A 17,096-nucleotide genomic window follows, 5' to 3' on the forward strand; every position below is an offset into this window, starting at 1 on the left:
GTGCTGCCACTTTAGGAGCGCACTGGGGGGTAGTGCGGTGAGTAGAAAGCGAGTTTCAGCTGTTAATCAAAATAACTTTCTCGTCTCTCGTCTCGTTTCTCATCTCGTCTTAAAACGTATTTTTATTCTTTGGCTTTTAATCCAGTATGAGAGTTGTGTGGTCTCTCTCCTGTCTTTTATGTTTATGAATCACTGGTTGTTGTCTGTCTGGTGTGTTTTTATTTCGTGCTTTTATGTGTTTTTATCTATTTTACTCTGTTTTTAGTTTTTACTGTTTTATTATGTTTTGTTTTATTCATTGTGCAGCACTTTGGTAACCTTGTTGTTTTTGAAATGTGCTATACAAATAAAGTGGATTGGATTGGATTGGATAACTTTGGGGCCCATAACGCTTTCAGTGTGGACAGAGAGCGTCCGATATCACGCAGTGCGACGCGATAGTTGGACGCTCGCATGCAGTTAGGACACAGTGTAATAGTGTACGCAGCCGGCTGCTCTTCTGCCCAGAGCGATGCTTTGTGCCCTCCCCTGCTACACGTCATTCAGGCAGCCAATCAGCACAGTGCCTCATTATCATAGCCCCACCCACTCAGAATCCTGCATAGATAATGAGGTTAGAGAATGGGAAGATAAAGACATGGCTCAGAGGCTGAATTTCTAATTTATTTAGTAAAAACAATTAAAAGCTTGTTTTTAAGACATTCAAGGCCTGTTTAAAATAGATATTGCATGCCATAATGGGTCCCCTTTAAATGATATTATTTTTATTTTGAAAGGTCCAACCGGAACCTCCTCATCCAATGCCGGGTCTCTTGACGGAGCGCCGGTGTCCTGTGGTCCTGTCCTCCTCCCGCATCCTCCATCCTCCATCCTCCATCCTCCGCGGCTCCTGCAGAGGACAGCGGCGTGGCGGCAGGACGCAGGCCCGCAGGGAGAGGTCCTGGCCTGGGCACGGACCCCGAAGAGGCCCCGGGGCCGCCGCTGGATGGAGTCAGGCTGCATTCAGACAGCAATGGCTATGGGTCTGTCATCGAAAAAGGCGTCTACCCGGAGCGTCGCGGTGGAGCGAAAGAACCTCATCACGGTCTGCAGGTAATCACGACCTCACGACGTCATGTGTGCATGTGCAAGTGGATGCCCTGCATGCAGTTCACAATATCATCAATATGAGGTTTTATCTGTCCATTTCCGAGATGAAACAATAGATGGATGTGAAATACAGCACAAAAATGGGTATATTATTGGACAAAAAAAAATATCAAGAGATGTATATGTATATATTTTCACCTTCACATACCACTCCCTTTACACCTGCTTGTTCATAATAAGAAAACAATACTGCAACACATCATCCCCGCTTTTATCAATCTTTATTTCCTGCCAGGTATGATATGTAGTTAAGGTCTGTTTTTTTGTCTGTAAGGGCAAAAGCAGCCCCCAGTGATGAGAATGTCACCAGAGTGGGTTCATGTTATCCACATGAAGCACAAGAAAAATCCACCAGCTGGCAGCAGGTCCCCCCCCCATCACAGAGAGATGCACAAGGGCATCTGGAGCCTTGCAAGGACTCCTCCCCCCCATCAGTGGCCCTCCATCCTCCTGTATCCAGCCTTCACTGTGCAGATATGGACTGGATGTGCAGTTATTATATGACTCCAATAAACCAATGTCCTCTAGTGTCTAGCAAGGTCCAAGCTGTAAATGTCTAAGCTGAAAAGGCAGCAATATCACAACAAATCAGAATTATACTTTGTCCTTAATCACCAAACTACAAGTTCTCATTGTTTTTTAATCACAAGAGTCCCATTTTATTTAATTTTTTTTTAATTGGTTGATGAGCTACATTATCATATCTCAACAGAAATTAGCATGGTATCTTAAAATAACTTGTTTTTTTTAATCCACAATCCTAAATCTGAATATATGTCCTAAAGATAACTATCCATAAAGCTTATAATTATAATATTCACATTTAAAAGTTTGAAATTAGGGCTTTTTTTTGGTCAATGTTTCCCTTAAAGTCACATTTTTAACCACAGTTTTGCAGACTGGCTTCTTGTCAAAGATGTTCAGAAGACTAAGATCATGCATGCACTTTATTTTGTTTTATTTCTAGGATTTAATTACATTTATATCCATGTCATACCCAGAACAATAAATGAAAGAGAAAAATATATACATATATACCGAGACTCTCAGTTATACACACAGTCAAGCATTTTTATTCCAGTTCCAGAGAGGCAAAACACACAACATGAAGCAAGCGTGCCCGCAAAGAAAGAAAAGTTCTCACAGTAGAGTTATGGCACGGATAAATATTAGCAGGGACACAAAACATTGTTGATTTTATTTTATCTTTTCCATACTATGACATATTTAATCATTTTAATGACAAACAAACTGGACAAGACAAAAATGAATAGCAAAAGCTGTCCATCAGTATACACACTACATAGTTTCGGTCCTTCTTCTAACACTGATTAGCTTCCCTTAAATGGTCTTTTTCCTCCTCCAGATGTATCTGTGTCGCTGCCCGATCTCCTCACTCATCGCTTTTTCTGACCTTTTTATGTTGTTCTTCAAATGCCAATGTCATCTGAGGTGATTCAAGTAGTCATGGGCTGTTGGTGGTCGTCCAGTCTTAACGGGGAGATCCTGAGTCAGCAGCTCCCCTCCGGCTGGATGTTAAAGCTCGCTGGGCGTCACGTGGTTGCAGGAATACAGGACACAGATACCTCCTCCTCTCAATTTGTGTTTGGCTACAGTAGCTAACTGACATTAGTGCTTGATTAGTACGCCAGTCCAAGCTTTTATTTACCATAATACATGTGTGTGTTTACGTATAAAGTCTGACCTCTTTTCCCTCACTGTAAAAACATAACCTGTTTAACAATCAGCACACGCAAAGATTAACATTTCAGCTGCTCAAAATTTATTTTATTCTAAGACAGGACTGGTTCTGTTCAGTTTGGGGGTCAAAAATGTTCCCTTTTTCTTTTTTTTTCTTCTTTTTTTTTAAGGTTCCTTGGTTCCTTTGGTTACTGACAAAAACAACCAGGGATCACAGTTCTGTTTACAAGCTCTACACTTGATGAGACATGATCTGGGTCACCAGTACCAGGCACGGCATCGTGACTAATCTCTACTTAGTGTTTCAGTGTTTCGTTCGTGGAATGAACTAAGTTTTTATTAAAGACACGTGTACAGCAAAGGACACTTGTATTGTATGAAGGAAAGCCATCTGAAGGGGGCTGATCATGGTCAAATAGGCAGAAATTCAGGTAATAAAATAGATGAATAAATGATTTTTAGCCTAAAACTGCAGTGACAGCTCTCAAGTTGAAGGTGACACACAAAAATCAGCTACAAAAGATGTATTTTCTTCTTTGTTTTGTAAATCAAAAGGGACTTTGTTTTAATGGCCATGAAGAGACTCTGTGATGTTTAAAATGTCCACAGTGGTAGCAGTGTCGTCGTGACCTGCTGCATGTTGCACGGTTGCCAATAGCAACAGGTTTTTCTCCTTAACATGGCTGGGTTGAGGCTTCCTGCTGCGAGTGAAAATTTTCATGCAACTCCAGGTTAACATAATCTCCAATTTGTCCAATTTGACCAAATATGCAGCCAAACAATATGCCGGGGGCACTTTTTGGTAAAAGAGATACTGTTTCTGGCTAAGGGGCCTCATGTCGTTGTCCGTAACTGCAGGAAGAGCGTTGCTGTGGGCATGATGAACCTGAGAAAGAATAGATGAAATGAGTGAGACAGGTCCAGTCTGAAGTGTTTTCTCTCCAGCTACGTCTTGTAAACAAAAGGAATCGGGAGGGAAAGACCAGAGGAGGGTAATGTGCTGCATCTTGGCTGAGGTTAATGTGCTGAATCTTGGCTGGGGTTTTAGCTGTTGGGGCGTGGTTCCATACGAGAGGATGAACTGTTCTCCACTGTTGTAAACACAAACGCAGCTCCACATATTTTGGACGGGCTTGGGCGAGTGGGTTGCCCTTTTTTTTTTTTCATTGTTATTATAGTAAAGGGTGACATTTGCGTCACTTTACGCACCATCCTACCGTCCTCTGTTTCAGTTTGAAGGAATAATAGGAATTGCCATAACAAATCTTTGAATTTACACTCTTCTTTTGCATCTGTCATGATTTATGAACCCAGCTTTAATTTGATCTGCACCATAAAGTTAGTGAAAATACAGCAGAGGTTGAATTGGCTGAACATTTGCACACCAAACATCGCTCTCCCTCGCCTTCGCAGTGTGACACCATTTTAATTATCTTTTCGTCCCCCCTGTCATGCTCACAGATCTGATTTACACTCTCACTTCTTCTCAGCTAAACACGCTCGTTGTCCATCTTACGCCCTGCTCCCTCTACACCTCCACTGACCATGAAACACTTTGCCCGGACGCCTCCTCACAGAGGGGACGGCTGAGAGCGACACTCCCTGCTGTAGTTACAACTTTTGGACTGAACCGAAAAACATGATTCTTATCTTAATATTCATCAGAGCACAAGGCAATTTTTTTTTTTCTTGACATTTTACGCCAGTCCAAAGTAGGACAAGACGCCTCCCCTCGACAGCTCAGTACTGGCTGGTGTTGTGCAATGATGCCGCCAGAGAGGAGTTCGCCCGTGTCATCTGATCCTGCTGGTTAGGCCGGGACTGAAGATGGAGACAGAAATAAGAGGAGAGAGAAAGAGAAGGAAGTCAGGAAAATGTTTGAGAGCAAGAGGGGGGGGGGGGGAAAGGGAAAAAATAAAGTTGAGTGAGCTGATTTGAAGCTTTTCTGGACTTTGGATTGGGTGTCACTGCAGATAAACACAGTTTCAGTTCTCCTGAGTGGCTCTAAACGTGGTTGTGTAAGTACAGTAGAGGGCTGAGGAAGGAGAACAAAGGGGCATTTAAAGAGAGCTGAGTGGGCCTGGCGCAGATCCAGGCCGAGTGGAAGGGGGGGCACAAAAGAAGCTTGTCAGAAAGCCGTGCAGTTGTTTTTCAGTGTCAAATCGTACCAAGAGCATGTTGCTATTCCACTCCAACCATTTGCATTTGAGGCCCACAAGCGGTTTCCCTTCAGATCAAAGGGCCTCAGTTAATTTACAATCATCCGCTAAGATCTTTCTTTTAAGATAACAACGTTTTATCAAGTCAGGGAGGCATTTTTGCACTAGTTTAGTATTATATCATGATCTTATCAGCAGAAGGGCATCTCGGCCGTTAATCGGTGGTTCCCTGCCTCTTGTACAATTATAGATTGCCTAATTTTCTCTCTATCTGTACACAGAGGGACTATAAGAGGGCTTTTGTTTGTAGGATTTCAAGTAGAGTTCAGATTTCAGACCGAATGGTACACTTTTTAGCATCAAAACATCTTGTCTGGTAGAGTTATCATCATGAAATTAGTAGTTAATCACTGAACCTCCAATAATGAATCTACCGGCATAGGGACACTACTTTTTCCAAAATCACACCAAATAGACCTCCATGACAGATTAAAATGCTGACAGTTTCCACTAACCTGTTTCCTCGGTAAATCCGTCATGACCAAACAAAGTCAAAACTCCCAAAGTAGATTTAATCCAATTTTTTCCCCTCAGTTGGACTAGAACCGGTGTAGATGCTGCTGCAGTGTCCATAAGTTCTCTGTGATGATGCCGTTTTCTTCTGGCATTTGGCGCCAGTCCCCCCACCCCGAGACGCGGTCCCCTCTCATCTAGAGCGTCTTGTTCTTGCGCTTGGGGAGGGAGAAGACTTTCCGAAAAGAGGTGGTGGTGGTGCCTCTGCTGTAGGAGGCGCTGCCCAGGGCGATCTTGGTCTTCCCACTGGTGATGGTGGAGGAGCCCAAAGACGTGGTGCTCTTGCCCCGGAAGATGGAGGAGCTCCCCATGTTGAGCTTGGTCTGCCCCCTCTTGATGCTGGTGTTGCCCAGGGTGAGGGCCGTCTTCCCCTCGGTGAAGCTGGTGTTGCCCATTGAGGAGAAGATTCAGCGGCGGAGTTCGGGACTCACAACTCGACGCAAAGCATCGCACACTCATGCAGCACACCCTGCTCCGCAAGCCGTTGGGGTTAATAGTACCATCAGCTGCAGATCCAGACCAGACTAGAATGCTAAGCATGGATAGTGCGACCCCCGTGTCGCATAAAGCCTCCGTTGAGCTGGTCTACGTGGGCTCTGGAAGGCCACATACCGCCCATGCGTCCTGTGAATGGACAGAGGCAGCCGTAGGTGGCCGCTGCCTATCTGGGGGGACAGGGACAGTGGCGCGATTGTCCCATCGCCACAACGACACCGGACGGTTGAAGGACACATTGTTGCAAAGAGGACAGACTGCGGTGACATCACTTTCTTCTGAGCCATTGTTCCCTATAGTCTCTGATTGTAAGACATTCCCTCTGTGGACGGCTTTATGCACCATATGTAAGATGAGTTGCATAGAATCAGTTCTAACAGAAGAAAAGCTGCATGCATTCACATTCTCTGCATGCTCCCAACGCTTTGATTACCCCCCCATTTTCTATATGTTTTATCCCTACATTTAAAATATAGGTGCTCCTTCCCTTGTCATGCATCTCTTGCACGTTTCATGTCAAAGTTGGACTCAGCATCTCATTAAAATCAAGATCTACATACAAGAAAATCAGGCAAAGCAGTGTTTAGATATGTTACCTTTTATAAGCACTGTTACATCAACGTTTACAGTCTTCTTCGCTGTTGGACGTACAGGAGCGTGTTTATGCAAATGCAGGAAGACCCGTCGGCATGCATGAAACTCCTACATTTACACCAATGTGGTTGATGTCTCCACAAAACAAGAGAGCAGTGTGGATGAAACCACGCACGCTCTCACGTCTCCACGTATATCACACATCTGTTCACACTTCCCCACTCTGCCAACACACCAGAACGCTTCATCTCTGTCTCCGAAAACGTTCGGCACGGCTCGTGTCTGGTTTGCAACTTTTTTTTTCTGTTTTGTTTTGTTAATTTTTTTGTTTTTACTCCCCAGAAACCTTTTTGTACTTTTGCACAAACAGATGATGAATAACCTCTGATTTCAAAACATCGTTCACAAACACAGCAGCTCATTTTCATCGACTCTCAATTGCTACTGACCTTCTAAAACTGACCACACAGACATATCCACGGGGTTTTAAGTGAGTGCAGGATTCAATTGTGAAAATCCCAGTAGACGTTGCTGTGCCTCTCTTTGCCCCTGACGAGGGTGGTTTTGACCCGGGACCAAGACTTGGTCCCATGGCGGAAGGTCAGCGTGTTGAGGGAGCTTGTGGTCTCCCCTCGCGTCACCGTGGTGTTGCCCGCTGTTATGCTGGTGTCGCCCAAAGTTACGGTGGTTCTGTTCCAGGAGATGGAGGATTTACCCCAGGAGATGGCGTACTTAGTCCTCAGGAATGAAACCTTGCCTTTGGTAAAGGAGGTCTTGCTTGAAGAGAATGTAGTTTTCCACTCATTGTTATCAGAGTCTTTTTTGGACTGCCTGGCTGCCTTGGGTGTCTTAGCCCTGGCTTCAGGTGTGCTTTCCATCTAAGTGGTCCTGCGTTTGCCCGTCAAGGCTTTGCGGAAAGAGGTGGTAGTGGTTCCCCTGCTGAAGCTGGCCCGTCCCAGAGCCACTGTCGTCTTCTGCCTCTGGATGGTGGAGTCTCCCATGGAGGTGGTGGTCACTCCCCTGAAGATGGAGGATTTGCCTAAGTTGACGGTCGTCTTCCCCCTGGCTATGGAGGTCTTTCCCACTGCCAGGGCAGTCTTGCCCTCTGTGATACTAGTGTTGCCCATGGAAGCGGAGGCTGCCGGCACGAGCCTCCTGCCTGGATGCCAGCTCCTACCGTGCACGCTGCATAGCAGTCCTCCTGCGGCGCAGAAGGCTCGGAAATGTGAGGTCAAAAGCCAAGCTAAAGCTGCAACAGCTGCCCCTAAATAGATCAGACCACAACATATAGATGAGGGGGAGGGAATTATTTGATCATTCTTTGATTCTGCCGGACCCTCAGAGAGACGAGATCCAAGAGGATCTGGACGGACAGAATGCACAAGTGCTGAAAAGACAGGGGGTTAATTGTGTTATTTTCACGGTTACACTGCCAAGCACTGAAGGGGGTGCTTTGTGCAGTACACAGGACAATTGGGGTGACCTCAGTATGATAGGATGCGCTAAAAAAAAAAGAAAAAAAGCCCTCCTCCCTGCCGTTGTTCAGATACAGTTGCACATTTGTCTGCTTCAGTACAGTAGCGTACACAGCTGCGGCGGCTGTGCATGAAACCCAATGAACGTTAAAACCCCGGACATAAGAATTTACCCCCCCCAACATCCCAGTTTTACGTGATTCAGATTCAGACGACTTTATTAATCCCTTTAGGAGGTTCCCCTCGGGGAAATTGACATCTTCATCTCACTCACTCAGCACTGTCATTTACAAATCTAACACCCCAAAGCCAAACACCCATACAGGACTGTCTCAGAAAATTAGAATATTGTGATAAAGTTCTTTATTTTCTGTAATGCAATTAAGAAAACAAAAATGTCATACATTCTGGATTCATTACAAATCAACTGAAATATTGCAAGCCTTTTATTATTTTAATATTGCTGATTATGGCTTACAGTTTAAGATTAAGATTCCCAGAATATTCAAATTTTTTGAGATAGGATATTTGAGTTTTCTTAAGCTGTAAGCCTTGATCAGCAATATTAAAATAATAAAAGGCTTGCAATATTTCAGTTGATTTGGAATGAATCCAGAATGTATGACATTTTTGTTTTTTTAATTGCATTACAGAAAATCACAATATTCAAATTTTCTGAGACAGTCCTGTATAAAGATAAAAAGATAAAAAAAAAGATAAAAATAAAAATAAAAGGTAAAAACAAAAATAAAAATAAATTATTATATTAAAATGTTATGGATAGAATGATGTTGTAGTTTCCTAATCCTTCTCGGTTCTTGTGCTTCTGTTTCAGGTTCTCTGTGAAGACCCTCTTAGAAAAGTACACAGCAGAGCCCATAGATGACTCGTCTGAGGAGTTTATTAACTTTGCTGCTATTTTAGAGCACATCCTCAGCCACCGCTTCAAAGGTAACACTGCAGGTAACATACAACACGAGAAATAATGGGCAGATCAGTTCCATGACTGTACAGCTGGAACAGAAATATCTTTTTGTGATGCAGCCAGATTGTATTGCTTCTAAAGGAAATCAGCGACCACAACTACAAACTGCTGTGTTGGTTGCAGTTGGGGCAGAAATGACTGCCTGCTTTGTTTTTTGATGATGAACCAGGTTCGGGAGGCTGGTTCAGCTCAGATGGACAGCGTAGCTTCTGGGAATATATCCGGCTGGCGTGCAGCAAGGTGCAGAATAACTGCATCGCCAGCATAGAGAACATAGAGAACATCAGCACATCACGAGCCAAGGCAAGACACGCCAATGCACGACTCTGGGAGGGGGGGGGCTTCTGTTCACACCGACCTCTCGTGTCGTCCTACAGGGCCGGGCCTGGATTCGGGTGGCGCTGATGGAGAAACGTCTGTCTGAATACGTGTCCACCGCCCTGAGGGACACCAGAACAACCAGGTCAGTCTTTCATTTTAACTGCCAGAGGTGTCAAAAGTATTCACATTCATTACTCAGGTAGAAGTATAGATACTAGAGTTTAAAAATACTCCTGTAGAAGTTGAAGTGTCAACTCAAGTTTTTTACTCAAGTAAAAGTATAAAGTACTGGTTTCAAAACTACTTAATAAAAGTAAAAGTAATGTAAGGGGGAAAAAAGTCATTAAGGACAAAAGACATTGAAAATGAATGCATCTTAGTATAATGCAAATATATTAAAGAACCATATATGTGTACTATTGAGCATTAACATGTGTTTCAGAGAGCAGCAGATATGATGACTAGTTGTCTATAAGTATTGTAATGGTGCAAAAAGTCAAACTTCAGAGGCATGTTATCATTTATCCTAACCTTTATTGGAATGTACATCCAAGTTTAGTTGCAGGAATCTGAGGGAACGGATGTAAGAACAAAACTGGACAAGAACATCTGAAACAACCACAACCAAATTCACTCTATCCGGATGGAGCAATTTAACTGGATAGTTTTTTTTTAAAGGCCGAAATGAAATAGAGTAACGAGGCTGTTTTTAAAATGTAAGGAGTAAAAAGTACAGATAATTGCGTGAAAATGTAAGGAGTAAAAGTAAAAAGTCGTCTGAAAAATAATTACTCCAGTGAAGTATAGATAACCAAAATTTCTACTTAAGTAAGGTAACGAAGTATTTGTACTTCGTTAATTGACACCTCTATTAAGATGTTTTAAGTGTCTCCAACTGGAAATGCTCAACTTGATCAGCTGCCACCTTGTTTCCTGACAGGAGGTTCTACGACGACGGGGCCATTATGCTACGGGAGGAAGCCACGGTGCTGACCGGGATGTTGATCGGACTGAGCGCCATCGACTTCAGGTGAGGCCTCTCAGATAACGACTTCTAAATGGATCCAAAATGTTTACGTGATTCAGTTAAACTTTGATGCCACAGATCATATATATTTGCAACCAAGAATATAATCAGAATATTCTGGGATGTGATTTGTGTGGTTTCAATAGTACCTGCTGGTGTCTGTGCACGTGATAGAGGAATATGAATGATGAATTTGTATTAATCACGTTATTTTTAAAGCTGTTTTTCAACTTTATTCAAGCTCCCTGTTAAAAATAAATACATACACAAATAAATGTATAAATGCATGAATAAAAAAATGAATAGATAAATAAATATGTTCTGTTCATGAAAAAGGTGAATATTTTTTTTTAAAACTTGTATTTGGTTATTTATTTATGTATTTATTTTTGTATTTTATATATTTTTTTGTGTATTTATACATTTATTTATTTTTACAGTTGTAACTTTAATTCCCAATATCGATCGATCGATCTATCGATATTGGGAATTAAAGTTACAACTGTAAAAATAAATAAATGTAGAAATGCATGAATAAAAAAATGAATAGATAAATAAATATTTTCTGTTCATGAAAAAGGTGATTTTTGTTTATTTATTTATGTATTTTATCATTTTTTTTGTATTTTATCTTTTTTTTTGTATTTCTACATTTATTTATTTTTACAGTTGTAACTTGAATTCCCAATATCGATAGATCTATCTACAGTATATATCTATCTATCTATCTATCTATCTATCTATCTATCTATCTATCTATCTATCTATCTATCTATCTATCTATCTATCTATCTATCTATCTATCTATCTATCTATCTATCTATCTATCTATCTATCTATCTATCTATCTATCTATCTATCTATCTATCTATCTATCTATCTATCTATCTATCTATCTATCTATCTATCTATCTATCTATCTATCTATCTATCTATCGGGTAATAAAGCAATTTTTGTGCAGTTTTTGCTTGAAGGGTGAGAATTTAGATGGGAAATCCCCTGCTGTGATCGACTTCACACCTTACCTGAAGTTCACCCAGAGGTGAGACTCATCCAGACAATTGCATCAATGCAACACAAGTGTGTGTGTGTGTGTGTGTGTGTGTGTGTGTGTTTTGGTGTAACAACAGCATCTTTTCTTCTGCATAGCTATGACTACCTGAGTGATGAGGAGGACCGGCGCAGCGTGGACAGCAGCAACAGCGAGGAGAGCGTCCCCGACCATCCCTACATCCCTCTGGTGACGGACGAGGAGAGCTGGAGCAACAAGTGTCGCAAGATGGAGCAAAGGTTTAAGATCGTCTACGCCCAGAAGGTGACTCCTGGCGGCCTGTAATTATGGCTCTAATCGTTTCTGCATGGAAATGTCTAATCTTATTGAGTTTTTGTTTTCTTTTTTTTCAGGGTTATCTGGAAGAGCTGGTGCGTTTACGTGAGTCCCAACTGAAGAACGTTGAGACGGAGAACAAGCGCCTGAGAGCGAAGGTGGAGGAGTTGACGGTGCAGGGCCAGACGGAGAAGAAAGAGCTGGAAGCCATTGTGCTGGAGCTGCAGGCACAACTGTGAGGAGTCCTTCCTTTTCTAGTTCACTTGAGGTTTAAAGAGAAACTGAGGATGGACTTTTAAAAGCCATCGCAGCTGGAGACAGTGCAGAGATGCTAAATATACTTTAGATCAGGGGTCGGCAACCCGCGGCTCCAGAGCCGGCCTAGTGGCTCCTGGAGCTTTTTCAAAAATATTTGACCTTTTTTTTCCTTTTTTCCTTTTTTTCTTCTTTTTTTTCTTCTTTTTTTCCTTTTTTCTTTCTTTTTCTTCTTTTCTCTTTCTCGAAATTTTGACTTTTTTCTCGACATTTCAACTTTTTTCACGAAATTCTGACTATTTCCTCGACATTTCGACTTTTTCTCAACATTTCGACTTTTTTCTCAACATTTCAACTTTTTTCTCGACATTGTACTTCAACATTAATCTCGACATTTCGACTTTGTCTCGACATTTTGGCTTTTTTCTTGACATTTCGATTTTTTTCTCAAGATTGTACTTCAACATTAATCTCAACATTTTGAATTTTCTCTTGACATTTCGACTTTTTTCTCGAAGTGCATAATGAAAAAAATAAATCTTCCCCCAGTTATAACTAATATAGATACATGCAGCATGTGTTGCCTTCATTCTAAGGCTTATACAAGACTTCATTTTTTGCGGCTCCAGACATATTTGTTTTTGGTCCAATATGGCTCTTTCAACATTTTGGGTTGCCCACCCCTGCTTTAGATGAAGAAAACTAGCGGTTACAGCAGTTTTGGTGTGTTACTGATGAAGAGAGGGTTAACATTAGCTCCTCTGATATGAATCTCTCTGTTTTATCTCCGTCTTCAGCTCTGCCCTCATGCCCTGTGATTCCTCTCATTTGGCTAAAGATCTTGCCATCCCACTGGTCAACCAGTGGTCGACCGTCACAAACAACCAAGGAGATGTCAAGTTATTCCGCAGGTGAGCTCGCCAGCGTTCTACACCACCATGTTTCTGGTTTTATGCAGTCGACATTATTGATGTAGAGCGTATTACTGCTGAGGTTTTGTTACATTGTGGTGATATTTGTGTCATCCAGGAGGAGTTTCCACAGTCTGGAGCAGCTTTCTGCTGAAGTCAGTCTGAACTCTGACTCCCAGAAGACTGATGGAAGACTGAATGGAGATGTTCCCTGGACCACGGCAGGTAAAACTGCTTTTAGGAAACAACAACAGTTCCTGGATGGCATCACAGTCTTGATATCCTCTTTCTTTGAATCACTTGAAGACTTTCTACTGAGTTAACTCTGGTTTAAATGCATTTTTTCCTCTCTGATTCCGATGGTGCGCTGCTTGAGAGGTTTCCGCTGCAGGTTACAATACTCTTAACGAGTAACCACGAGAACAGGGGGAGTTGTTTATACAGTATGGGGGAATAGCTGATTAGTCTTTCAAAAGCCCAAGTAATGACCCTGACGAGACAAAAAATGATTGAGATGATGGGGATGCAGAGCAGCAGCGAGGAGGAACTTTGAATCATTTATTTTCTTCAGTCATCACAGAGAATTTAAGACCAATGGCAAATGAAATGGACGAGCTTGGAGCTCCAACTAGGACACAGCAGGAATTATGCGTTTCATTGAGATATAGCTGCAGGAACGTATTCATGAGTCTGGGTTCCTATCTTCCTTGCCAGTTTGATCTCTGTGTAGATGAAGCATCTCTGGACAGGAGCATGTGTGCACCCCAGATATCGAAGTACTGGATGCAGGTTTCTGTCCGTGTTGTCTCACCTGTTACCCGTTGATGCTGCATCAGTTGAAATCTCCAATGCATTTGGAGATTTCAATTTTCTTAACTTACGACCGATTGTCAACTGATTTTTTTTTTTTTAATACAATTGGTTCTTTTCCATAATAATTTATGCTGCAACACTACAAGTATTTAAATTGCATTTCTCTTACAACCTGTTCTACTTTTCTTTTTTTATAAAGTATATTTATTCATTTTCAAAGGGTCACACAGTCAAGAATTAAACGATATTACAGAAATATGCACCCTCTTTTAAACACCACCCAAAACATGAAACACACTCTCCACACAGACAAATCAAAGTAGAAAAGTAACAAAAAATAACCGTAAATAAAAAAAGTAAAAAATAAGTTAAAAAAAAAAAAAAAAATAAATAAATAATAATAAAATGAAATAAAAAAAATAAAAAAACGGGGGGTAAAACTTAAAGAGCTAAAAGGCGCACCTACAAAAATGAGTGAATATAAATAAGATAAGTAACAAGTAAATAAATAAGTCATATCAAAGGCAGAAGGGGTAATCAAACATGATATCAGGGTAACAGCGTGTTACATATCAGACCCTGGACATGTACCTTTCAATGTCAGGCCAAGCTAGACCATAAAGCCCGCTCCGAAGAGCTTGAGCACCGTTGTCCCCAATATATTCCAGAAAAGGGTCCCAGATGCGAAAAAACGGAAACGGTTTGTCCTTGAGCCAGCAGCTAATAGCTTCTAAAGGGATGAGTTCTATAACAGACCGAATCCATTGCGAGACTGTAGGAACAGTGTTAACTGTTCTACTTTTCTAATGATTCTATTAAATCAGCTTAAAGTTTGTTAATTCAAACTTTAGTAGTTCAACAACAATGACACAATATTTTGGCCTCGACACGACTACATAAAAGCCTTTCTGTGGCCGCCCGCCCATGCACACGTGTATACATACATTTAGACAAAGGCGGGCTTGATGCCTGTGTGTGATGCTTTGTGTAGGCAGCTGAAACTATGCATTATCATACGCTGAATTTAAACTGTGTTCTTCTGGTGCCACAGGAAAAGACAACACGCCGTCCATGCTGGGTCTGTGCGGCTCGCTGGCCTCTTTACCGAGCTCCAAGTCCCTGGCAAGCCTCAAGTCTAGCGAGTGTTTGGTCAACATCAGCACTGAACCCAGCCCTGCTCTCTCCCCCAGCTAGGAGGTCCAGGCCAACAAACCCCCCCCCCGTCTCTCTCCGTCTGCCTGGTGATGCTGCGTTGACTATTTCCGAGCACCTGCCCGTGACCCCGCTCCCTCCATATACCCATCTCCATGGAAGCACGTGAGGGTGAAGCCGCCATGTTTCGCCTCATCCAATCAGCTCCTCGCTTTTACTCTGCGGCCACAAACTTTTTATCATTCGTGATTCCGTTAATCCAGAAATCATGCAGTGTCTCCATGGAAACCTGCCGTCCATATACCTTCTTCAGTGTTCTCACGTTTTTCTTTAGAACAACAATTTTCTTCCAAAGGCATCATGTGTGTTGGCCTACTTTTGTGTTTCAGAGTGTAAATGCTCACAAAGACAGTCGTGACGATCTTTTAAAGAGTTACAGATACAGCGTAGGGTGGTTTTACCAACTTCCCTTTCGGGGTCAAAGCATAGAGAGGCGTTTTTTTTTTTATGAGTGTGACGGAATCATTTTGGGGTCGACATATCGTTCCGGCTTGACTGATCAAACTGTTACAGTATGTTTAAATCTGTGCAGCTATTTATTGATTCTATCAAATCTTAAGCTATCACATACTGTATGTTCATTTATTTTATTTGAATCCAATACAGCAGTATGTTCGTCTGACAAGCATACAATTCTTCTTTGTTTGTTTGTTTTGTTTGCAATAAAACTGTCTTTTTCCATTATGTATGTCTATGACTTTTTTTTTTTAGTAACGAGACCAAACAGTTGCAAGATTATTTTAAATAACTTCAGAGACGTTAAAGCAGTTAATTGCTTTACTCTGGCTCCACCTACTGGTGTAATGCAGCATAGCGTGTTGAAAGAAAACTAAACAGACCCACTTAGATCAGATAAATCATCAGGGTCATGATATGAGTGGCTAAAAATGTCCATATGAGAAAAGGAAAGCGATACCAGGGGTCAGTATATCTATAATTTACCATTATTTACTAAAATGGTTTAACTAGCTTTGAGTAAACAAGTCAACCTGCAGAAAGAATAGAATAGAATAGAAGACTTTATTGATCTCCCAGAGGAGAAATTCAGTCGTGCAGCAGCCAAAACACACACACGCTTTATACAAACATTTTTTAAATAGAAATAACCAATAAATAGTTAAATAATAAAAAGAGCAATATAAAAAGTAGAAAAAGAGTATGTACAAGAAAGAAAAAAAAAATAGTAAACACCAAAAAAAAAGGATAATATTTACAAAAAAATTACAAATATTTTCAAAAATACTTGAGGTATTTGAGGTATTTACTGGTTATTGCACTTATAAAGAGACTGGTTTATTGCACATGGGTGGCTACAGTTGGTTATTATAGAGAAAGGATCCACAATTAACCCTACTGACTTATTTTATACATCTATAACCAGCTAAGGCTGTCTGAGACCCTCACACGCTGCTGATTAACAGATGATGATCTCCTCTTGCTATCTTTTAATATACATGAGAGTCCCGCTTGCTTCTTTCATTTTCTCCGCTGCAGATATTTATTTCAAGTTTGTAAAAGCTTTACTTGAGTCATCAAAATTGCAGACTTTATGGCCCATACGGCCCAGCTGATTAAGATTTCATTATGCCATTTTCTGTTAAACATAATGTAAACATTAGGATCACATTAAAATGAAGGTTCACAGGAAGCTTTCATGTGCTGTTGCCAGAACATCTCACACACAATGATCTTCATGGATACTTCTGAGTAATTAACTACATTTCTGTAATATGCTTTTACATTGAGTTATGGAGCTTCAGCACAAACCAGCAATAATTTTGTAGCAAAATGCTATTTGAATACAGTTTACAAGTGACTAGAAGATGGAAAAGAAAAAGGTATCAAAGGATGCTTTAAACAAAAGCTTTGCGATGACTTTTTAATCCAAGCGGAGATCCTTGAACTGCCCCTGACAAGCCATGGCGCTAACAGTGAGTGGATGATGAGCACAAACGTGAAGATAATGGTACAACACAAAACGTGTGCAGAAGAGAAAATAATGACACGATTATTTTTTTTCAATAAAGGCCTATGATGCACTGAAAAAGGGAAATAATTTTGTGTCTTGTGACCAGATTAATAGATTAGATTAGATTGA

The 17,096-nt window shown here is 41.3% G+C and overlaps 1 protein-coding gene and 1 long non-coding RNA gene across 3 annotated transcripts; one reads left to right on the forward strand and one right to left on the reverse strand.

The window, feature by feature from the left end:
* The first annotated feature begins 780 nt into the window (after positions 1-780).
* On the forward strand, positions 781-15,311 carry rundc3aa (RUN domain containing 3Aa). 2 transcript variants are annotated; one of them, XM_061712821.1, is made up of 11 exons: positions 781-1,092; positions 8,982-9,109; positions 9,301-9,434; positions 9,509-9,594; positions 10,393-10,482; positions 11,442-11,522; positions 11,630-11,795; positions 11,885-12,042; positions 12,860-12,973; positions 13,092-13,198; positions 14,838-15,311. In XM_061712821.1, exons 1-11 carry the CDS (start codon positions 986-988, stop codon positions 14,978-14,980), a joined length of 1,314 nt encoding a protein of 437 aa, XP_061568805.1. In that variant the 5' UTR covers positions 781-985; the 3' UTR covers positions 14,981-15,311. The 2 variants fall into 2 exon arrangements, with proteins under 2 accessions (XP_061568805.1, XP_061568806.1); XM_061712822.1 differs by having other exon boundaries at positions 8,982-9,097.
* On the reverse strand, positions 2,079-5,711 carry LOC133422751 (uncharacterized). Its single transcript, XR_009770760.1, has 2 exons — positions 5,525-5,711; positions 2,079-4,671 (listed from the first exon to the last, which is right to left on the reverse strand). It is a non-coding gene; the product is annotated as an uncharacterized LOC133422751 (long non-coding RNA).
* Positions 15,312-17,096: the final 1,785 nt, after the last annotated feature.

Source organism: Cololabis saira, chromosome 21 (assembly GCF_033807715.1).
Source record: "Cololabis saira isolate AMF1-May2022 chromosome 21, fColSai1.1, whole genome shotgun sequence".
In the NCBI taxonomy this organism is placed as follows: domain Eukaryota; kingdom Metazoa; phylum Chordata; class Actinopteri; order Beloniformes; family Belonidae; genus Cololabis; species Cololabis saira.

Coding starts and splice junctions, on each gene's coding strand:
- rundc3aa (XM_061712821.1), top strand. CDS start 986: ATGGAGTCAGGCTGCATTCAGACAGCAATGGCTATGGGTCTGTCATCG. Junction 9,595..10,392: donor AGGGACACCAGAACAACCAG/GTCAGTCTTTCA, acceptor GTTTCCTGACAG/GAGGTTCTACGACGACGGGG. Junction 11,523..11,629: donor TACCTGAAGTTCACCCAGAG/GTGAGACTCATC, acceptor TCTTCTGCATAG/CTATGACTACCTGAGTGATG.